General features: G+C 53.3%; 1 protein-coding gene across 1 annotated transcript in view; it reads right to left on the bottom strand.

Moving 5' to 3' along the window:
- F13A1 (coagulation factor XIII A chain) overlaps positions 1–24,210 on the bottom strand; it is a 149,508-nt gene that overhangs the window by 17,004 nt on the left and 108,294 nt on the right. Inside the window, exons 11-13 of the mRNA XM_001927630.7 lie at positions 18,316–18,469; positions 7,185–7,472; positions 925–1,085 (exon numbers count right to left, since the gene is read on the bottom strand). Of these exons, the coding sequence (XP_001927665.3) occupies positions 925–1,085; positions 7,185–7,472; positions 18,316–18,469 (603 nt within the window). The remainder of the gene's footprint in view (positions 1–924; positions 1,086–7,184; positions 7,473–18,315; positions 18,470–24,210) is intronic.

Below are 24,210 nucleotides of genomic sequence, written 5' to 3' on the forward strand. Positions count from 1 at the left end.
TCACTCTCAGTCCCTCGGGGAGGTCTCTGAGCCCCGGAGAAGGCTGACAGAAGATGCCAGGCCCCAAGGGCCCTGCTGGAGGCCTGGGGTTCTGAGGTTCTGGGGTTCCAGAGCAGGAGGTGACAGGGGTGCGGTACAGATGCTGCCGTGCTCCTGAGAAGTGGGCGCACACAGGCGCCTTGTCTTCCGTTCCCACCCATCGTCCGCCCTCCTCTGCACACCCTTTGAGCCCTGTGCCCAGAGATTTCTGCGGGTAAATGGGGAGGCCACATAAAAACTACCTTCCAAAGAGGCCAAAAAGACCCCGTGGTGACAGAAGCCAGAAAAGAGGTGGTCCCGGGATCGGGGAGGGAGTGATTGACAGGAAAAGGCGTGAGGCACTTCCTGCCCTGCTGGATGTTGGAAATCCTGTGTCTGCATCTGGCTGGCAGGTGCCAGGTGTCTACACATGTGACAAGTCTTGGCCATGTGGCTGACACTTGGGTCTGTGCCTTTCAGCTCCGTGAACACTACCCCAGGGCAACGTGCAGCCGGAGGGGGTCCGGGGGGCCTCCCGAGGCCACGCCCGACCCACGGTATTCCGGACACCCCGAGTTCTAAGTGTCTGCACCCTCTACGCATCTCTATCTTCCTCCACACGCGTGTTCCTCCCCCACGGGTTCCATTTATATCTGCAGCCACATCTATATATTTAAATCCGCAGAGGAGAGAAGAGTGTTATGTGTGCAAGTCTATATACAGGGCGTGGGTTCCTTCTTTCAAAGAACAGGAGCATCCTGAGCCCTTTCTCTCTCTCTCTCTCTTTCTCTTTTCCTTTTTTTTGGAGGACACGCATTCACACACACACACACACACACAGACACGAAGCCCGGCTGCCGAATCAACAGCCTTGCCCCTGCCCTCCTCCGAGATGTCAAAACTGACCTTCACGCTGATCTTGGGGATGGTGAGCACGACGGACTTCTGCTTGGCCAGGACATCGTTGGTCTCGTTGACACGGGCGGTGACGAAGAAGTGCAGGAAGGCCTGCTCCAGCAGCTGGCCCATGTACTCGCCCGCTCGGACCCACACCGCCTCCGTCTTGACTGGCGGGAGGAAAGACAGGCAGGCCGGGCTCAGGACCTGGGGCAGGAGCTCGGTCCCCCTTCCCTGCGCGCCTCCCGCCCCCGCCGCCAGCACGGCCTCCACCAGGAACACACACAAGCGAAGAGGAACGCGGAGTCGGCCTTAACCCTGCTTCTTGGGGAAAGAAGGGGCTGGAAATTTAACAGGCAGTAACATCTTCCTCGAGAAAATGTGTCGGATTTTCCCAGCAGGGCTTTTGCTGTGGGAAAATGCAACACAACAAAGGGGTTTAAAAGCAGGGACCAGGGGGCTGGAACCGCAGCCTCTCGGATTTGGGCAGACATGTCCCAAGACGGCAGACGAGGGGGTGTGGGCCCGCCTGCCTTAGGAAGCATCTCCGCAGGCCAGGGCCCCTCCTGTAAAGCCCTAGACGACCTGATCCCTGTCCTGCTTCCTTTGCTCCGCCCCTTCTTTCCTGCTTTTACTGGATCAGGCTGATTTGGTTTTTCTATTAAGGGGAAGAAGCGGTTGAAACCAGTTTTCACCCTAAGCATTCAACACTCTCCCACCGCGTCTCCTGTTTGCAGCTTAAGAGACCTCTGTGCCGAAGGTTTGTGTCCTCAAGTCACTACTTTTAGGTTGGGGACAGGCCAGGAAGGTTGATTTTGGAGGGTGGGGACTGGTCCTGGCTCCCCACGCACCACCTGGGCTGGGACGGGCGCTCAGTGGCCCCGGTGGCAGCAGTGAGATCTGTGTGGCTGCACTGCCAGCTTTCTCCCACGGTCCCTTCCCCCAGCCCAGGACGCAAGAGGGCAGAGGGCAGCTCTGCAGGCCGAGCCTGGGCAGGGGCCCAGCCCCTGCCGTTACCATTACCTGGGCTCAGCGGGCCCCTGCATGGAATTCAGTGTCTCCACCAGAGCTTTGTCCACCTTTGGCCAAAGATTCCTCCTTCCAGTGGAAGTTATTGAAGGAAACGAGTCCCACGGTGGGTGGTTTAAGGTGCAGAGGGTGTTGGTTTTAGCGCTCTGTCATGAGCGGCCCTCGGGTTCCGGGTGGGGTGGGGTGGGGTGGGGCGGGTGGAAGGCCCTGTGGGGTGAGCAAGACGCAGGGAGGCCGCCTGCCTGGTGGGCTCCCGGATGAGGGTGTGTACCAGGCTGTGCTCTGCATCTGCTTCAAGGTTCTTGTACCGGTAAGTAGGTGCTGGGACCGCTGACCCTCTTGCTGAAGCATTCGCCGTCTTGGCTCCATCTCACCATGCCTCAGGGACACTGAAAAATGTCCTGCTGGATCCCACCCCAGACCGACTGAATTGGAATCTTGGAGGTTGGGGCCCAGGCCTTGTTTTGAAATTCTGCAGTTGAGAAGAAGCACTGCTCCACCACGAGGGGGACACCCCTCTCCAGAATCAGCCCTGCACAGAGCCTTGGTCCAGCGGAAGGCCCGGCCCTTCCAGGCCAGCTCCTTGCTGCTCCTGTGTGGCCTGCAGACACCAGCAGCGCCCCTACCACTGGGAGCTGGTGCTCAGGCCCCGTCCCCACCTCGGGAGTCAGGACCTGCATGTGAACACAATGCGCAGCTGAAGCTCCTCAAGTTGGAGCGGCTCCCAGAGACAGGAGGCTCTAGCCGGGTTTGGGGTGGTGTTAGGGCAGAACCGGCGGAGTCGGGACAGTCTCTGCTTTGAAACAAAGCCCTGCATCCCAGGACCCACTCAACTCCTGGCAAAATGGCAAGGATGGGCGTCCTAGACCAGGGGTGGCAGCTGGGTGCCAGTCTGCCCTGAGGGCATGTTTGGGACTCCGTGGAGACACCTGCGGTTGGCCCAGCTGGAGGATGCTGCTGGCGTCTGGCGGGTAGAGGCCAAGGTGCTGCTAAACATCCTGCGAGACACAGGACAGGTCCCACAACTCTCCAGCCTAATGGTCAGCGATGCGGGGCTGAGAGACAGCCACGGGCTGCACACTTATTACTGGTGTGCCCCAGACGAGCAGCAGACAACCCGCCTTGCCTCCTGGGGCAGTGCCCCTCCACGCTGAGCCAGCCTTTTGAAGCTATGATCTCGCCTTGACCCTGGAACTCTGCCCTTTTGAATGACTTGTGTCGCCTTGTTTGGGTCTGAGCCTAGACCCTGCTTCCTCCATGGCTCCCCTGGCAGGGGGCCGTCCAGAAGACGACAACGGTGGTCCTCAGCTGGGGACAACCTCAGATTATTTTCACTCGCTCAGATGGGGCCAGATGGAGCGGCAAAATGACAGGCCCCGGAGAACGTCCATTTGGCCTCCAGCTGCCTCCAGTAACCAGAGAACAGCGGCCATACCCTCTGGCTATTCGTAGAGGGCTGGGTTTGGCCACTGGGCTTTTTAGGCTGGTGAGATGTGCCCAGCTTCCTTCTACCCATCTTCACAGAGGCTTTGGCTCCCTTGCTCCCGTCGGCCCGGAGACCGTTGATTTCTCTGAGGTAGAATGAAACCTTGGCACTTAAGAAACTGGGCTGTGTCTCTGAGCCCCAGAGCGTGGAGCTCCTGAAATAGTGCATTATGTAAGTGCTGTGATTTGCCACTGCACAAGAAATTGTTCTAGATAAAGTTTATTAAACGTGGCAAGAGAAAGAAGAATAGATTTTCATTCTATGAGCGCTGGAGCTGGGATCCTGCCAGCATCATTTACGGTGTCTGGGGAAAGCCAGGGGAGACACAGACGGGAGCTGCCTCATCTCTTTTCCAAAAAGCGAAGGCAACTAAATATAGCCAAGTGGAAATGATAGCACCTTTGAAGGTACTGGGAGGTTGAAGTTATTCGAATCTTCCCAACTGATTGGAGCCCACGCATTGCCTTGAATTATCAATCTGGAAAATGTGCCGTGCCTTCCTCTTGGAAAACTTTCTTTGCCATGCAGCCTCTCAGGAAGGCGCCCTGACCTGCTCCATTAGGGTCTAGGAAAAAGCTCTCTCGTGGCTTTTGGCAGCCGACGGCGGTTTATTTCAGGTGGCGACATGCAATTTGTTGCATAGAGTGACGGCCACCTACCTGCAGGGTAAAGTGAGAAACGGTCCCCAGCTCCCTTCAGCTTGTTCAGGACCGGCCTCGGGGTGGGAGCCGTGTGAACCCCGAGTCAGGCTTCGGCTGGATCAGCCACCCCTGGATGGATGCCTGATGCATCACGCTGTTCCAGCCTGACTTAGACGAGCTCAAGCTCTTACTGGCTCAGGGGAAGAGGGGGCAGGGGTTGAGAGATAGCACTCTTGTGAGTGAAGCTGTGGACAAGCCCCCGAGTCCCTGTGTTTTGAAATAAAAGGCTCTTCCTTTCACCTCTCAGGCCTTCCCTCGGTCTCCAAAGGCCAACTCAAGAGTTGACGATGAGAAAATACTGATGCAGCTGAAAACGAGTTGAAACAGCCTCCAAGATGGTATGTCCTGCCTTGGCCCACAACTTACTCTAACTGGCTTTTCACAAACGGTTTCTCCCTCGCTTATTTGCTTTCTTTTACTGGGGTCTACTTTTTATTTTTTTAATTCTTTGTCCTTTTGTCTTTTTAGGGCCATAACCATGGCATATGAAGGTTCCCAGTCTAGGGGTCGAATCGGAGCTGTAGCCACCGGCCTACATCACAGCCACGACAACGCCAGATCCGAGCCACGTCTATGACCTGCACTACACGTTGGATCCTTAACCCACTGAGCGAGACCAGGGATCGAACCCACAACCTCACGGTTCCCAGTCAGATTTGTTTCCACGGCGCCACAATGGGAACTCCTAGAAGTTAACATTTAAGGAGAACCTGCATGTGGGAAGCCCATTACATGCATCATCTCGTTTAGTTCCCTCTACGGCCCCATCCCTCGCACGGCACATCCAAGCTGCCAACAGATCCTGCAGCGGCTCCCTTCAGCACAGGCGCAGATCCGACGGTTCCCACGGCCTGTCTCACGTCCGCCACCACCTGGCCAAGAGCATCCTAAGCTGTCCTCAGCTCAGCTCCTCCTCCCCTGTGGTCTGTCTGAACACAGCAGCCAGCGGGATCGCTTAGAACCCAAGTTAGACCAGGGCAGCTTCTGCTCAAACCCTCCCATGGTTCTCTCACCCGGAATCAAAGCCAAAGTCCTCACAAGGGTCTTTCTGGTCTTTACCTGGTCTGTACCCACCCCCTCCACCGGACAGCCCTGCTCCCGACTCTGGTCTCCTTGCCGCTCCTAGGACACAGCAGCAGACAAGTGCTGGCCTCAGGGCCTTTACACTTGCTTCCCCCACCCCCACCCCCGCTGGAAAGCTAACTCCCTTCTTTTGTCCCCGTTAGAGCGGTTTTCCTTGACGACCCCACCCCCACCAGCACGCTCCGCCTTCCGTACCCTGTGCTGTGTTTTCCTGTTCTAGGCAGCACCACATCGTAACGAGCTTGACTGGTCACTGCTGATTTCCCCTGCCTCTCCCCAGGGGATCTCGAACTCCACGAGCAACTCACTGCTGCATGGCCAGCGCAAAACAGTACCCGGACTTGGCGGCACTAACTCAAGGTGTGTGTGGGGGACTCCAGCCACCCAGGGATGGACACAGCATGAGCTCAGAGTGCTTAAGTAACTTGCCCAGGGACACACAGCTAGTAGGTCACACAGTCACAGCTGAAATGCGTCTGGATGTGTCCAGCTTCAAGGCTCAGGCTCCCTCAGGTCCACGGCGTGTCGGTCTGTCTGTCCTAAACAGTTGTGATGAATCTTTCCTTGGCACCTTATAGTGACCACCCTTTTCTGTAAGAACTGCTTGGCTTCCCAGTACTAGATCTTCCAGTTTCCAAGAAAGATACTGTGACCATTTCTTAATTGTTGGCTTCGCTACTGAAGCTGGGAGATCTGCGTGCTTAAGCTCAGGGAGGTTTCTTGGAATTAGGACTTTTAGGAATAGTTTCCATTTTTCCTGGGAATGTCTTTCTGAAGTCTCTTGAGGGGACTTCCCGTGGCGTGGGACAGACACAAAATCCAGGGAGCTTGCAAACAACTGAGACGAGCCTTTGGTCATCCCCAGGTGGCATCATGGTCTTACCGGCCTCTGCTTTATACAAATGACTATTCTTATACCTCTCTCTCTCTCTCTTTTTTTTTTCCATTTCTTTTTCTGTGCCACAAATCAGGTCAATGGATCTGGTTTCCAGAAGTGCTGGCTGTTTCCAGTCTGCTCTGTCTCACGTGTCGTGCTTCGCCTGGACACCAGGCTCTCCTGGTTGACTCACTGGGCCCGTTGAGTCACCAGCTGTTGAACACATCACATGCTAGTACCCCAGGATACGAGAAGGGGGGCGGTGCAACCCCCAGGGCACGCTGCGGCGCGTCAACCCCAGTCCTGCTTAAAATGTTCTGAGTTGTTTAGGGTGAAGAAGATGCTTTGGAAGGTCGTCTGTGCCAGGGAGGCTGGAGGGATCAAGGTGAGAAAGACACAGAGAGAAAGAGAGAGCACGCAAGCCTGGGGAGACGGCTGGACCGGCAGTGCCCTTCAGAGGCTCCTGGACAGCGCATCCTGAATCTCCAATTTTCTCTCCTCAGGCTGGGCTCTCCTGACCCCGCCCACCGGACAGATCACGCTGCCCCAAGTGGTAAAGCCAAACACACCACCCCTGCTGGGCAGCCTTCCCCCAACCCCACAAAGCCGTTCCTAAGTTGGGAGAGAGGGACCACCAGCTGGCCTGCTTCTGGGACATGAGCGTCAGCGACTTTCCTGAGCACCAGGAAGCCTGCTCTTCCTGAGATCCTGTGAAAAACGCTGATCTCGATTCCGAAGGCCTGGGGCGGGACCTGAGCATCTGCATTTGCGACCAGCTCCCCGTGGGCGCTGATGCTTCAGATCCTCAGCCCCCCCTCCCCTGGACGCTACGAGAAGTAAAGCGACATTCAGTGTTCAGGACTCACGGGGCCCTAGGCTCTGAAAAGGTGGGTGCTCACGTCTGTGCAGAATGGAAGTGGTGGTCCTTCTAGAAAAAGGGGGGCCTCCCCTGGGGCTGGTGCTCCTGAGCTCTGGGCCAGAACTCGAACTTGGACAGGACGTTCTGATGGGGAGGGGGGCAGAGTCAGCAGCAAGCCAGACGGGAAAGCAGGGGACGCGTCCCGGAGAGCGCGGTGCCCCCCACTTCACTTACAGGACAGGGGCTCCAGCGTGACATTGAACGTCTCGTTCTTGAACTCCCCCTTGGAGACGCCGGTGTAGAAGGTGATGTTGCCCGAGAGATAGGCCGTGACGCTGTAGCGGGTGGGGCTGTTGTTTCTGAAGGTGAGGACGACTTTGAAGTCTCTGCCCAGCACGGCGCGCTCCACCTCGAAGTCCATGTGGATGTCGGACCGGGATTTGGGGATGCCCTCTGTGCTGAGGGGCTTCTTAGCCCCATACATCAGGGCAGTTTCGAGGGCCAGCCGCTCTTCTTCTTGACCTAGGAAAGGGGCAGAGATGAGGACAGAGGAATGCACCCCACCCACGACAAAGTCGCCCTCATGAGCGGGGCGCTGCGGGCAGCGTGCGCTGTAATTGCCTGTGGGGCTCTGGACACAAAGCCTTTCTGTGTCCCCCATTTCTTGTTCTTAGGAAATGGGCCTCGTTCAGCCTCCGTGGCCTTCCCTGGGTTCCAAGGGACACCTTCAGACAGCTGCCCATCAGGGAAGGGAGGGGATGCAGAGACAAGGGAGGAACCTTCAAGAAACGATGGTACAGCCCTTGGGCAGGGGCCTGGTGCCCTCTCAAGGGAGACACGGAATAATATAGGCTTCTTTTAGAAACGAATGCTTTCAAACTGAACAGCTTAGAGTCCTTCCTTGTCCTTCTCCCTGGCTTAATTGCACCCTAAACACCACCACCCATAAGCTAAAGATGAGGCATGCTGAGAAAAATTGGCCGTGTGAAACCAGACACGGCCCTGTGGGGCTCCTGGGTGCAAAAGCCTTTCTGTGTCCCCCATTTCTTGTTCTTAGGAAATGGGCTTCATTCAGCCCCCATGGCCTTCCCTGGGTTCCAAGGGATCCATTCAGACAGTTGCGGATGGGGGACAGAGAGGAACAGTCCAGCAGCAACAGTGCAGCCTTGGGACAGGATCCCGGTTCCCTCCCGAGGAAGACATAACACAGACATCCTTACACCTAAGGGAAAAGTTACATCCCTCCGCTTCTTTTAGAAACGAACACTTTGAAACCGAACGGCTGAGAGTCCTTCCTTGTCCTTCTCCCCGGCTTAATCACATCCCAAACACAATCACCAGCAAAACTAAAGATGAGGCCCCGGAGCAGAATCGCGGGCGGGTGGAAGGCTATTAGGACAAGATGTTTTTCTGGAACCTTCTGAGTTGGCTCTACTCTCTGATCCATACGCCCTTTCGCAAGTACTGTTATTCTAGGCGATGACCCAGAAGACCCCCACCGTGCTTGTGGGGTGTGGAAAAGGGGACGCGGGTCTCGGCAAGAGCGAGGCCATTTTGCTGCCACCGTCCGCCATGGTGAGCTTAAGGTGACTCATACGAGGGCGCTGAGAAAAGCAAGGTCATTCGAACTTGAGAAACTCTGAGCCCCGATGGCTCTAAAAAATTCCAGAATAGCTGGATTGTGCTTGAGGCCAATCCTTAAAGTAACAATATAGAGCATTCTGTGGGGCTGTACATCTTTCTGCATCCTGCCTGTAACTCAAGGTGACTGTAGCATGTTAGACACGTAAGCGAGCGCTATCAATGGATCTCCCCCTTTCTGTTCAGGGTGCGTGATTGGGAAGCGACTCCCCATGGACCTGCCGGCAAAATAAAGCTGTTTTCTGTCTTCCTCGAGGGTGCTCTGAGGGGATTTCTGGGAATTCTACAGCATGATCGGGCCGAGGCCTCCTAGTGGCACCTTTGAGATCGCCTGACGCCTCCAAAGAAAGAAGAATATACATGTTTGTCCCAGTCTTGAGTCCTACCTAAAAACCTGTTTTTCTCCTTTTTTTTTTTTTTTTACTATATAACGCCTCGCAATTCTTTCCACTGGGGGAGCACAATCTTTAAGGCATTAGCCTGCCGTGGCCTTCTTTGCCTGGCCAAGCAATAAAGCTATTTTTTTCTCCTTTACTCCAAACTCTGTCTCTGTGTTTCAATTCAGCACCCGCAGACGGAGGCCGAGGTTCGGCAACACCTCTGGAAGCCCCACGTCTTCCCTTTGAGGCTGCTGCCATCATCACTGTCCCCAGTTCGGAATTCGGCTCGATCAAGTTCCCAGACAGTTACGACCCTATCTGATCAGAAGTGGCTACGGCGCTTATGACTCTAAGGGCTGTTTTTCCAGGGCCGCTGCTTCAGGGTTCAGCGGGTAAAAACGGGCAAAATCTCACTCTTGTCGCGGAGCAGCAGGGCCCTGTGGGGCCTTCCTGGGACAGAACCCTCCCCACCTCCTCTCAAACACCCAGACAACAGCATCTGAGGCACATTTCCTGAGCTGCTTTACAAAGGTGAAAATCCCACCCCTCAGCCGAAGGCAAGATATTAACTACTTAATGGCTCCAGCGCAGAGCCCTAGGCCCCCGAGCAAGCGCCTAAGGACTGAGGACCTCAATGCTTCTGATACCGCCCACTCGGCGCCGTCAGCCAATCAGAAGATTGTGCACAAGCTGATCACTTCCCTGTGACCCACCCCTCCCCCTAAACCTGGCTTTTATTTGCTTAATTTTTTTTATTAAATTTTTTTTTTGTTTTTTTAGGGCTGCGCCTGCAGCATATGGAGGTTCCCGGGCTAGGGGTCCAATCGGAGCTGTAGCCACTGGCCTACAGCACAGCCACAGCAACGCCAGATCCTTAACCCACTGAGCAAGGCCAGGGATCCAACCCGCACCCTCATGGATGCTAGTTGGGTTCGTTAACCCCTGAACCACGACAGGAACTCCTGGCTTTTAAAATTGCTTTACAAGTTTGGTTTGGGGAGTTAAAGTTTTGGGGGTGATGAGCCACTGGTCTCCTTGCGTAGCCTGCAGTAAACCTTTCTCCACTCCAAACTCCCATGTTTTGGAGGCCTCGCTGTGGGCGGCACAGGAACTTGTGCTAAAATTCTCAAACTGGGATGGGTTTACCTCCCCCCAAGGTCCTAACCAGGGAGCCAGGAGCTGGAAGAGCTGCCTCTCGCTGTCCCACCTTCTGCACCGTGAGCTGTCTCCATTCGTGGGTCCCGACAAGACCTGTCTTGCTCATGGCTCTCCATACCTGGGCCTGTCCCACTCGCTCCTAGTGAGCTGACCCCTGGGCAGCTCCAGCCCTGCCCGCGTCCTTCTCTGTCGCCATCTGCTCCAGCAGGGCACAGACACCACTCTGTCTGAGCCACGCCCGCCTGTGCCTCTCCGACCGAGCTCTCCATGAGCGAGCCCTCCCTAACAGGGCTCTGGGGCCAAGTTCCCATGGGGAGCGCTGGGCCCTCTCGCCTCCAGGATGCTCACAGCATCCCGTAGCCTGGCCAAGGTTCCGAGACGGAGCCCAGCCTTGAGGGGGCGTGATTATTATTCCCAGGCTGGAGGTCTCATTGGAGCTGCAGTTGCCGGCCTACACCACAGCCACCGCAACGCCAGATCCGAGCCTCGTCTATGACCCATGGCACAGCTCACTGCAGATCCTTAACCCACGGAGCAAGGCTAGGGATCAAACCCGCGTCTTCATGGATACTAGCTGAGCCACAATGGGAACTCCCAATGAGGCGTACTTTTCGGCCTCTGGGAGTGTAGTCTGATGTGTGTGCCGATTTTAGGGAAATGTCTCATGAAGGGTTCCCAGGGTGGTGGTGGTGGAGATGAAGGTGGGGGAGCTGGAAGAATCAAAAGTAGCTTCATGCGGCGGGGGGTGGGGTGGGGGGGAAGATTGAGAAATGCAGGTATAGGTTGCGGCTCAGAACCTGCAGCTTGCGACTGCAGGCTGGTGGGCTGACCCTCCGAAGGCCTCTCGGCAGATCTTAGCGCACGTGGACGACAGAGGGGTAAATTCTTGGGCTTGTAAAAACGAGTCATGGGAATGGCTAGCAAAAGAAGACCCACTTTGAAATAAAAACACTGGCTTTTAGAGTTACATTCATTTTAGGATGCCTCCCACTTAATGACAAAATGCAGCAGAGACAAAGCAGTCGGTTAATGGCAGTACCAAGTGTCCCTGAGAGCTAACTCTGTGACAGGTGAGGCATATACTGTGCCCCAGCTCACTGAATCCTCAAAACGGTTCCTCCAGGTAGGCACTGTTATTACCATCTGTTTCCTTGTCTGTAAACTAAGGGCGCGTACAGGGTAGGGTTGGCCGGTGGGTAGAGGCAGGACACACATAAGAACCAGCAGCCACCACCAGGACACGGCAAAGGCAGAGGAAACGCCGGCAGAGGTTGCAAACCACGTCAGTGAGTATTTTGTGTGTGTGGTGTGTTGACAATTTCTCTGAGCATCGAGACTACAAGAATGTGCCAGAAACAACTGGTCCCGGACAAGCGCTGGCTTGAGCACAAGTTTACAGTCGATAAGAGGGAGATGATATTAGGGAAGGAGGGGCTGGGACGAGGGAGGTGCCCTGAGCCATTGGAGCAGAGAGCATCTGGTGAGAGCGAGCACGAATGATTATCGCTTTGGATGGGCACCAGATATGCATTTAGGCAAAATGCGGGAGGTGAACCAACACCAGCAGCGGGAATAGGGCAGAGGTGCCCCCTTGGGGACAGGCTGATCTGGCCACGTGGGGGAGGGGCAGTGGAAGCTCCTGGGTGCTGGGAGAGACTTGACAGTGGGTTGCAGGTGGAGCAGCCTCTAGTTTCCTTCTGGGGACCAGTCTGTCCCTGTGAGCAGGAACAGCCGGAGAGCCAGGCTGGAGTGGTCCTGGGAAGCGCAGAGCTTCCCCAGCTGGGCAGAAACCCTGCCCTCTGCAGTTGCGATCTGTGCTCCTCCAAGGACTTGCATAACTCAGTAAGGGCCGTGAACTGAGTGCCCAGGGAGAATGGCAAGGTCAAAGCCACCTCCCCATCAACTGGGTGTGATGAGAGGCCCCTCTGGTCTGGCGCGCATCTTCTCATTGTTCAGGTCTTGGCTCAAAGGTCCCCACCTCCATGAGCCCGCCCTCTCCTCTCTCACTAACACATTACTGGCTTTCCTTCCTTTCCCAGGACGTGTCACCAGGTGACGTTACCTCCCCCACGAGAACGTAAGTTCCGTGTCCCCGCGACCCGGGACCCAGCCTGGCACAGAGGCTTGGCAGGATCGAAATTTGGAGAAACACCTTGCTTTCATCCAGAGACAGAGCTTTTCATCTTTATAGCAGTAAACAGTCTAGCTGAGGACATGAGATGTTCAGGTAAGCCCACCTGTGAAGGAGCTACCTGTGCTGCCATGCCTTTGGTCATCTCATGCTGGGTGAGCCCCTGTAATGTCCAGGCCCAGGCGAGAAGCACAGCCCTTCCCACGCGGGTCTAAGGGACAAGGAGAGGGGCCGCCACCCACACATCCATCACCGATGCTGGGTCAGACTTTGTGGGCGGTGTGGGCAGCATGGGGCACAGACTTGACATCTCGCTCAAGGTGTCGGGGGTCAGGGGAGGGTTCTGAGAGGGATTTTCCTCTCGCAGGGGGAACAAAGGCATGAAGGCCGGCTCGTTGAAGGAACTGGCAGCCACCCACCTGGCTGCTGCTTATGGCACCTGGGGGTGTGGTCAGGCACCTGCTTAAGGCACCTGGAGGTGTGGTCATGCACCTGCTTAAGGCACCTGGGGGCGTGGTCAGGCACCTGCTTAAGGCACTGGGGGCGTGGTCAGGAGATGCTAAGGGCAGGGGGCAGCAAAAAGGCAAAGAGCAGAGGCGTGGCCAGTTCTGGCTGGAAGACTCTGGAGGCAACAGAGGAGAGTAGGGGCTCTTAATCAGTGCAGCAACAGCTGAGATTTTTATCTGAAATGTGTCAGTTTGGAGGCAATGACGTGGGTGTGCGGAAAGAAGGTGAGGAGGGCAGTGGAACAGGGAAGCTACAGCAGGTGCATCCAGGAGAAAAAGCTAATCTCAGAGGCACGGTAGTGATACCAGAATGACCAGCAACAGTGGAAACTAACTTTTTTTGGCCACTCCCCACGTATCGGGCTGATGGGCTTCTGAGACTGACGCTGTCTGATTCGCAGAGAGTGGCCACGGAGATGGAGGAGAGGAGGTGATTTGAACTATTTCAAAGGGGTCGGTTAGGGGAGCTGCTGCTTGACCAATTTTCAAGATGCTAAATTTGGGTGGACCGAGGTTCTCCTCACTGGGGCAGAGAGTACAGGTGTGGGGAGGGAGCGAGGGAAGGTGGCATTCGGGGAGGTTCAGTTTCAGATTCCTATGGGATATTGAGGTGAATGTGGGGCTGAGCAGTGACGTCTAAGTTGGAGACAGACTTGGGAATGACCAGTATGTACAGCATGTTGACACCAGCGAGTGGGTAGGAAAGAAGGAAGAAAGCCTAGAAGGAAGTAACATTCTGAGCAGGCAAAGAAAGGAGCATTCTTAGTTGCAGAAGAAGACGGAAGAAAGAGTCAGGTAGGCTGGGAAGGAGAAAACTGCATTATAGGAACAAAGAGAAGAGAGGACTTCAAAGCAATCTAAGTGTTCATCAAAGGATGGATGGATAAAGACGATGTGGTGCAAATAGCCAATGGAATACTACTCAGCCATAAAAATGAAAGTCTGCCATTTGCAGCATCATGGATGCCACTAGAGACTCTCATACTAAGTGATGTAAGTCAGAAAGAGAAATACAAACACGGTATGATATCAATTCTATGTGGAATCTAAAAATAGCTACAGTGAATGTAACAGAAAAGATGCAGACTCAGTATAGAGAACAAGCCAGTGGTTACCAGTGGGGAGGCGGGGCAGGGGCAATGACGTTGGTGGGAGAGGAGAAGGTACAAACTACCAGGTGTAACATAAGCTACAAGGATGTACTGTGGAACACGGGGAATATAGCCAGTATTTTACAACAACTATAAACGGAGCAGAACTTCTCCTATCTCGTACACCTGTAATATATAATATTGTACAGCAATTAAATTTCAATTAAAAATAAAGAAGAAACATTTTTAAAATTTTAAAAAATTAGAAACAGAGAGAGAACCTCAAGAATTGAGAGTGAGCAATAGCATGAAAAACTGCAGGTGGTTTCAGGCAAGCTGAAGTCTGCAGGATGTTTATTCCACGGGGCAATTAGATGCTTTGGCATCCTTGAAGAGAAGGGCCTCAAGGATGTGCTGGTGGCAGAACTCAGGGCAGAACAGGTGAGGAAGGGAAGGAAAGGAGCATGGCAGGATGCTGGGTGCAGGCGGCCGTGGAGGCGAGGAGGAGAGAAGGGTGGGCCACTTTGGGGAGGACACGCTGTTGACAAAGAGCATCTAAGCCTTTTAACACAGGTGAGATTTTCGAGGAGGGAGCTGATGGGGAAGGAAAGATGGAACTACAAGTGACAGAGGGAATGAATAACTGATGGAGGGAGGAGGAAATGAGAGCCCACATCCTCACAGAAGATGACATATTGCCCAGGAGAAGTTGTAAGCATTCTAGTTTTCCAAGTTTTATAGCTGCTTCTTTTTACCTATTCTATTCTATCCATTCCATTTTATTTTATTTTATTTTTTGCTCCACCTGTGGCACATGGAAGTTCCTGGGTCAAGGAACTGAATCTGAGCTGCAGCTGGTGGCAGTGCTGGACCCTTAGCCCACTGCACCACAGGGGAAGCTCCTCATTTTAAAGAAAATTATACAATTAACATGAAGCTTTAGCTCTCGAAGTGAAAAATGATCCTTCCACGATCGATCTAGTTAATTAAAACAGTAAATTCCTAAATCTGGTCATAGTTTTTCCTGTGCTTTCACTTCCCACCGCACATTAATGGCTAGACTCCGCATCTGTGGACAGAGAAGTTCTATGAGAGATTCAACAATGAGAATCAGGGTGGCGAAGGCACGGGCACGGATGCTGTCAGTCTTCCCCAGATGCCCGCGGGAAGACTCACTCAGAGCGGGCGCATTTTACTTGCTTTAGTCTGGGGCTCTTTCTCGGCCGGGCTCCCGACTCCTCTTTCACGACCTGGCTTTCGGTCCTTCCTCTCTTGACGTCTGACACTGACCCCCCTCCCCCCGCCCCTCCGTGGCTGACAGCTCGGAACCTTCTGCTGAGGACAGCTGCTCACTGGGATGACGTCTTCATGATTCGCCTTCCGTTCTGGATGCTGTCTGCTCAGGACTCTTTCTACACCAGGAGAGGGGGTTTCTGGGTTTGTTTTGTTTTTATGGCCCTACTCACAGCATATGGAAGTTCCTGGGCCAAGGACTGAATCCAAGCCACAGCTGTGGCAACACCAGATCCTTGAGCCCACGGGCTGGGGAGCCACCCTGCACCTCCACAGCAACCCGAGCCGCTGCTGTCGGATTCTTAGCCCTCTGTGCCACAGCAGGAACTCCCACAGGGGGAGAGTTCCTGCCGCCTTTTCCTGGGAAGAGCTGATCCTTCAGCCTCAGGGAGCCACCACCCACGTCCTCCAGGATCTCCGAGCATCTCTCCACCCACCGTGCTCTGGGTACCCATCCCACAGCCTGGGGAGGGCTGGCTTCCTAGCCGTCTCTCCAGCTAGATGGGAAGGCAGGGCTGTGCCCATCTTCATCCCTCCAAAGGGTCTGGACTATGGCAGGTGGTTAACAGCAAGTTGCTGAAAGGATGAATGAAGACATGAAGGAATGTGGCAGCTGGCTCCTTTTTTTTTTTCTGTCTTTTTGCCATTTCTAGGGCTGCTTCTGTGGCATATGGAGGTTCCCAGGCTAGGGGTCGAATCGGAGCTGTAGCCACCGGCCTACGCCACAGCCACAGCAACACGGGATCTGAGACGCATCTGCAACCTACACCACAGCTCATGGCCATGCTGGATCCTTAACCCACTGAGCAAGGCCAGGGATCGAACCTGCAACCTCATCGTTCCTAGTCAGATTCGTTAACCACTGAGCCACCCTCCTTTCACTTTTTTAATGGACTTTTTCTTTTCCAAACCTTTCCACCTGTCACTCTATAACAATAGGGCGTGGCGTGTTTGTTTTGTTTTCTTGTGCTTATGTTTTTAAAAACTCTCTTTTTAGAAAAAAAAAAAATCCAAAAAGAAAAGAAAGATCTTTTTTTCGGGCAGTGGATGATAACCAGCGGAAGAGAAGAACTAAGTATCAGAAATACAGCACAAATTCACTAGTTCAGATGACAAAAATCCTGAATTCCTAATACTATGCACGAGAGTTCTTTCAGCCAACTTTCTCTTTATAGTGCAAATTGTTTCTGTAAATAAGAGCAGGGAGACTAACTAAAATATTTAAAACAAAATCTGCACTCAGCATTTCAGGAAAACTGATGAATATTTAGGTATATGCTAATGACTCTTCATTTTTATCCATTCACTAAAATAAAGGCCATTCTGAAGAAGCCCTGCTAGAGAATCATTTCTAACATATATTCCACGTCCCCACCGAGACACCCAGGCTCCTCCATCTCCTGTCCACTCCTGACCTCAGGGCACTCTGAGCTTAGTAATGCTTCAGCCATGTCTGCAGAGGTCTAAACCCACTGGCTGCTTCCCCCGCCAGGCCTGTGTCCTGTTCCCATCTCCTGCAAGCTCTGGTCCAGCTGCCTTTAACTGGGCTCTGTGACCTCTCTTATTGGGCTTCGCTTTTTCTGAATCTCCTGGTTGGACTAAGTGTCCTCGTACGTTTGAAAAGCCCTCCTCGGCGGAATGCACCCATCGCTTGGCCGGGAACAGAAACTGGGTCCCGCTCACTGTGGGCTCCCCAGCTCCAAACACAATTCCAGGCGTCAGGAAGGGCCAACTGGAGACGGGCCCTGGCCCCCTGCCCCTACAAGGGTTCACGCACGAGCTGCTGCCGCCTCGGCTGACCTTCACCCCCCCCAAAGAGTCCAGGGTGGAGATGCGGGGTGAGGCACGCTGCGCTCGGGGTGGGAAAACTGGCAGGACGCGTCTTCAGGTAGTTGGGTGTTTCCAGGAGAGAACCGTGAGCCCAGTTCTTGCCTCTCCTCCGATCCAGACACGCGCTGAAATCCTGCCTGGTGACGTCCACTCCCCATGACCAGCAGTGACCTTCACAAGCCCAGCACTGACCTTTGGCAAAGTGTGTGCTTGCTTGCATGCACCTCCCCTGCACCGAAATCCCAGCCATACCGACCGTCCCCCTGCCTCTGCGGAGCGGTTTTGGCTCTGAAATGCTGCCTCCTGGGCTCTAGTCCTCATTTTGCCCCAAAGCAAACTTAACTCCTGTTCTCACGGTATGCATTTTTTTTTTTTTCAGTCAACAGCTGGCACTCAGTACTCAGTAAGATGCGACTGAACTCAAAAGCTCCATTTGAAACAGTCCACACACTAAAAGTTAGCAAAATCACCTCACCATCATCTTATGATTGAGACAGGCCCTTCGACGCAATTGGCCTGAAGTCGTGAGACGGCAGGGTCGTATCCATATTGTGTTATTGCTGCCTCAGGGATTTCCATGAGGCCTCCATGGCACAAGGCCGGTGAAAGCCGTTTGTAAAAATACTAAACAAATGCGAACAGTTACGTGAATTTCATCATCGAACTGCAACTACATTTGTTGTATTATAGTCTCTAATAGGATTAGTTAAAACGGAGGTTCTTTCACATTTTTATGAATAAGAACACATCCTATAGGCTGTTGAAATAGACATGACTATTTTTTCTTATTTTTTAGAATTAAAAAATTATTAAAATAGAGTTGATGTATAATATTGTGCCCACTTCTGCTGTACAGCAAAACGACTGAGTTTTTTATACACACACACACACACACACACACACTTTCTTTTTTGTATTCTTTTCCATCCTGGTCTATTCTGGGAGATTGGATAGGGCTCCCTGGGCTGTACAGAAGGACCTCATTGCTAATCCATTCTAAAGGGAATAGTTTGCACCTACTAACCCCAAACGCCCCGTCCATCCCTCTTCTCCCTCCCCCCAGCTCCCCCCGGGCAACCGCAAGTCTGTTCTCTGTGAAAACAGATGTGGCTTTGAACCAATTATGTTGAAAGCCACGGGAAGGGGAATTCTGCTCAAAGCAAACAGACGAACAGAACTAAAATGGGATGGAAAATGTGGGTGTGCTGTGTACTCACTCAAGCTGTACCCTAACTTCCAAAGGCCACAAAGGCCCACGCCTTCTCTGGAACACATGTCGTGGTGACACTAAGGGGACCCAGGCGGAGAGGGTGTCGTTCCATCACGGCCACTTACCTTCTTGGAATTTGTAGGTATCTGTGATATCCTTCATGCCATCTGCTCCAACTTGTTTGGTCACAATTAATTTCCCAATGTGGGTGGTATCCAGGGTTTTAACCACGTGCGTGCCATCTTTCTTGGCGGTAATGTAAATAACATCGCTGTTGACCTAAAAACAGGGGAGGAGACCGTGAGCCACCATCAGATGTCCTTGTCACCAAGGTCTCCAGCTCTCAAGAGTGTGGGCATCCAGGGTCCCCAGAGCAGACACGTTCTTTTCTCCAGCATTGTCCACTGTGCTAAACTTACTTTAAAAACTATCCTGAAGGGGAATCCAGCCTAGGTTTATCATCATGCACTTTTAAGACTATTTCGTAAAAAAATAAAATAAAATAAATAAATAAAAAGGGAGTTCCCACTGTGGCTTGGTGGGTTAAGAACCTGAGTGGTATCCACGAGGATATGGGTTTGATCCCTGGCCTTTCTCAGTGGGTTAAGGATCTGGCGTTGCTATGAGCTGTGGTGTAGGTTGCAGGCGTGGTTTGGATCCTGCGTTGCTGTGGCGTAGGCAGGCAGGTGCAGCTCTGATTCAACCCCTAGCCTGGGAACTTTCATATGCCGTGCAGGTGTGGCCCTAAAGAAAAAAAAAAAAAAGCATCCACTCTTTCTTTCCTTTTTCTTGCTGCCAAATTCTACCTCCTGAGGCAGAACAGAAAGCACCCTGTACTCTCTTTCTCAGATTTCTTTTAGGCTGACAGTGACGGTGTGACCTACTTCCAGGAAGAAGAGGCAGTCTGCTGGGTGGCTTCTGGGAAAGACTGTTCTCCTTTGCCAATGGAGAGAAGTACACGGGGGAAACTGCCTTTCCCCTGCTGCCTTCGAATGTTTTCACAGGAAGGGAAATGATGCTTGGAGCTGCCGCAGCTGCCCTGGGACCGTGAAGGGAACCACTGCCGCGAATGGAAGACGGCAGAGTAGAAAGACGAGAAAAAGTGAAGGAAACTTTAAAAGAGCTTCCTGAGACTTTCAGCGCTCCCCCTGGAGGGGGCCGGGCACGCACAGACAGCGCCCTTCCTACTTGCAAATTGCAGTCACAACGATGCTAAACCTTGTCTTAATAAACAACCCTCACAGCAGATTTCGCTTTTCTAGGGAGACAAGGCTAAACGTGAAAGTGGCTAAATCCTTGTCTCCCCTTGAACGTAGCTTAGGCATGTGACATGGGCTAAAGCCCAGGCCAGGCCAAGTACACTGTCCCTGGCGGGGAGAGGAGAGGAGAGAGACGCACACAAATGGTTTTGCACCTGCACGTTGGGAGTGGGTGGAGGGAAAGGATTCTTTCCAGGTCTCGTCTGCAGGCTTTCTTTTGGGTTTCGGCTACTGGGTGGTGGTTTTCCACTCTGTCTGCACATTACTGTCACCGAGGGATTGAGAAAGGACCGTGATGGGCCCTCACCCGGGACCGGCTGGATCTCTCAGAGAGAACCATCATAAGTGGAAGGAATTCTGGACCTAGGCTGTGTGACTTGGGGCAAGTTACCGGATGTCTCTGAGCCTGGGTTCCATAAGGCCGCCCTTGTAAGGCTGGCAAGTAGATTGGCACCTCCTTTGAAAGTCCTATGTTTAATTTCTTTGGGGAGGAAAGGAGTCTTAGGGCTCCTCTAGGCCTACCCGCACAATGAAGAGGCTGTGGTCCTGCAGAACCCAGGCTGCCCCGACATCAAACTTAGCTCTTTTCAGCGTACCACCCCCACTCCCGGTCAGACACGGGCCCTTGCAGAGCACCAGGGTGGAGAGCAGGGGGAGAGCTTTGGCAGCGAAAAGACTCTGAAATGTGCTCTTGTGTCAAGAGAACGTTCGGATGTTTTGGGGCCGCAGGTGCTCAGCAAAGGTGGGCTGGGCCCTTGGACCAGAGAGCCCCCCGCTCCCCCGCAGACCCGTGCTTGTGTGCGTGGAATGTAAACCTGTGTCCACGGTGGGCAGAGGCCCCGCTCCCCTCCACTCGGGAGGGAGACTCTGGTTTTCAGGACCCAGGACAGAGTCTGCTTCCTTCATTTGTGCCCAAGTGGAGGTGAGGGCTCTGCAGGCTGTGCAGAGAAGATGGGGTTCCTGCCACGTCACCGAGAAGGCCGGGGAGCCCCGCCCAGGTTCTGCCTGGGACCCTTTTCGGCACAACTGCCAGACGTCCCCCTGGGGGCTTGCCGTTCCTTCAGCCCGTAGGGGCTGGTTCTGCTGCCACGCTCCCGTGTGTGTGTGTTTCCTGCTGCTGCACACCTCTGCCTCACCTCCCGCCAGGACCACCTGTGCTGGAAGGTGCCACCTGGCCCCTTTCTCTCTGAGACGTTGTTCTCAGCAGTGCACGATGCACATACTTTTGTTGGCTTCATTCATTCCTGTGTGTATTGACGGCTGCCACGTGCCAGACTCTGCTTTCAGCAATGAGAAAACCCAGCAGATCCTACCTGAGGGAAACTTATTTCTAGGAGTTCCCATGGTGGCTCGGTGGGAATGAACCCAAGCAGTGTCCACGAGGATGAGGGTTCGATCCCTGGCCTTGCTCAGTGGGTTAAGGATCCGGCGTTGCCGTGAGCTGTGGTGTAGGTTGCAGATGAGGTGCGGATCCTGCGTTGCTGTGGCTGTGGGGTAGGCCAGCAGATACAGCTCCGATTCGACCCCTAGCCCGGAAATTCCATATGCCTCAGGGGTGGCGCTAAAAAGCCAGCAAACAAACTCATTCTAGAAGAAGACTTAGAAACACTAAGTCGGGGTAGAAGGACAGAAACCCCAGGGCAGGTGAGACGTTTTAGGCAGAAGGTGGGGTGAGTGATGGTCTCTTTGGGGAGTGAGTTGAGCAGAGACCGGGATGAAGTGGGGGAACAGAACCTGCGAAGAGGGGGAGGAGGTGGGGCCAGAGCTTCTGCAGCCAGAAGAACTGTCGGTGTAAAGACTCGGACAGAAGAGCTTGTGTGGATGTTTCCAGAAGAGCAAGGAGGTCCGTGTGGCTGGAGGGAAATGGGCAGGGGTGGGGGTGGCTGGGAAGCCCCAGGAGCAGGGGCACATGAAATCCCACAAGGCTTTATCAAAAAATGGGCAGAAGATCTCAACAGACAGTTCTCCAAAGAAGACATACAGATGGTCAAGAAACACATGAAAAGATGTTCAACATCGCTCATTATTAGAGAAACGCAAATCAAAACCACGATGAGGTGCCACCTTACACCAGCCAGAATGGCCATCATCAAAACGTTTACAAACATGAAGAGCTACACAGGGTATGGAGAAAAAGGAACCCTATTACACTGTTGGTGGGATTGTAAATTGGTGCAACCCCTGTGGAAAGCAATATGGAGATGCCTCAGAAAACTCAAAATAGAACTACCATTTGATCCAGCAATCCCACTCCTGGGCATCTATCCAGAGAAAACCACGACTCGCAGAGACACATGCACTCCAATGTTCATTGCAGCACTATTTGCAATAGCCAAGGCATGGAAACAACCTCAATGCCCATCGACAGAGGAGTGGATCCAGAAGAGGTGGTACATATACACAATGGAATATGACTCAGCCATTAAAAAGAATGAAATACCAGCATTTTTTTGCAACATGGATGGACCCAGAAACTATTATGCTAAGTGAAGTCAGCCAGACAGACACCAGTATCAAATGCTTTCACTGACATGTGGAATCTGAAAAAAGGACAGACTGAACTTCTTTGCAGAACAGATGCTGACTCGCAGACATTGAAAAGCTTATGGTCTCCGCAGGAGACAGTGTGGGGGGTGGGGGGATGTGCCTGGGCTGTGGGATGGAAATCCTGTGAAATCAGATTGTTATGATCATTATACAACTACAGATGTGATACATTCATTTGAGTAATAAAAAAAAAAAGAAAGAAATAAATCGCACATGGCTTGATGCTCAACTGTGTAGTCCAGGCGCGGGGAATCGTGACAAGGTTTGGGGCCTGTTTTCATTTCCATTTTAAAGGATAATCCTGGCTGGTTTGTGGAGAATAAACAGGAAAAGGGCCAGAGAGCAGGCAGGAGGGGAGTCAGGGGCGACAGCTCGAGCTCAGAGGGCAGCGATGGAGACCAGAGGCGTGGTGGGTCCATAATCTCTCTGGAAGCTTCGTAGGGCAGGATGTCTCAGGAGGACGGCGACAAAGAGAAGCCAAGGTGATTCCAAAGTTTTATCTGTGATTTAGATGAATGGGTCAATTGTTTTAGATCAGACTAGGAGATGCCAAAAAATGGGACTGCGACTGCTAAACGGCAGCAAAATAAACAAGCTTGAATTGAGAACAGAGACTCTGCAGAGGAGCATCTGCGCCGTTTGTGTACAGAGAACGGCTGGCCCAGAGCTGGGAAGGTGTGGCTCCTACAGCGATGGGGTGGTGACCGTGTCCCCCCACCCTCCGCAGGAGCCCGCCACTGCTGCTGCAAAAATCAGCTCGGTTCCAGGGAAGGCAGGCAGGAGTGAGTGCGTATTTGGGGTGGGATGGTGTGAAGGGGACAAGAGACCCAATCAGAAGAAGCTACAACAGAAGAGAAGCAGCGCCTCCCGAATGCTTAGTGGACACGAGAAATGGGAGGGCAGCTCCAGACAGGGAACTGCTCTGCTCTCTTTAGGCATCTCGGCCGCTGCGAGCTGGGCAGACAAGCAGGATGGCCTCCAGAACCAAGAAACTCACTACAGAGCTGAGGGATGAGCCGGGTGGGAGATGGAGAAACAAGCTTCACTCCCAGGAAGAAATCAAGAAATCGAGCAATGGGAAAGGCAAATCTCCAAAACGGAGGAGGAGAGGAAATGGGCAGAGGGGGGATGCTTTCTGGGAGACCCATCTTTCTGGGAGTTTGGCTTCACTCCAGGGGCCCCGAGAAGACCAGAAAAAGTCAGTGACCATGGTGCTTGGTCCAGCCCGGAAATGAGTAAGGACTGACCACGAAAGTCAGCCCGCTGAGAGCCGAGGAGAGGCGTGTTGGGGCTGGCTGACCAGCCTGGGGTGGGGAGAAAGGGGGCTTACACAGCAAGGGGGCGGGAGAAAGGATGCAGCCCAGGGCCTGAGTCATGCAGCCTCTCATTCAAGTTGAATGCGACTTCCCGGGAGTCCCCGCCTCAGCGCCCTCGGGAGGAGAGTCCTCGCCCACTTTGCAGCAGCTCGAACAGCTCTTAGAAATGGCTGCGCTCAGGCCAAGGCAGCAAACCGGACAGGCTGTCAGACAAGCCTGCCGCGGGTGAGAGGGCAGTAATTACAACCTGTGAGCCTCGATGACATTCATAACACCCTAACACCCGATCTATATTTAATAACAGCAAAAAGCCTTTGCATTAAGAGCTATGAGGCAATCCGCTCTCTGAGGAAAGCTCTTCCTCTCTCCTTTGCAGCAACAAAGCATAAAAAAAAAAAAAAAAAAAAAATACGGGAACAAGGCTTGGTGAGCCTTAGAGGGACTTCCCATTAAGAAGTCTGCGTAGCATCGGAAACGATCCAGGGGCAGCTGGCAAGGTTTGGCTACCTCTTTAACTCCCAAAGTGACATTCCGAGTCGAGTCCTGCCTGTTCTCCCGAGGCTTCTAGAAGCTGTGATGGCTGGTGCAGTGGAAGAGACGCTGTCCCTTTTGTGTTCTCAGCGTTTCCGGGTTTGCTACCTCGATATGATATGGAAGCTTATTTGATTTCCTTGGTTGATCTCTCAGCCACACCTCCTTCCCCACCTGTTACCAGCCCTTCAGCCTTCCCAGTGTCTGGCACCCAGGACCTGCCCTGCAAGGCCCCCTTCCCATCCCCGTGGGAAGCCTCTCCTTTCCAGGAGGAAGTGCCCATTTCTCAGGACGGAAGGTCCAGGGTCTCCCGATCATCACAGGACCTCTCCCGACACATCACTTTCCAGGAGCCTGCAGCACAGTT

This window comes from Sus scrofa, chromosome 7 (genome assembly GCF_000003025.6).
Source record: "Sus scrofa isolate TJ Tabasco breed Duroc chromosome 7, Sscrofa11.1, whole genome shotgun sequence".
Classification (NCBI taxonomy): Eukaryota; Metazoa; Chordata; class Mammalia; order Artiodactyla; family Suidae; genus Sus; species Sus scrofa.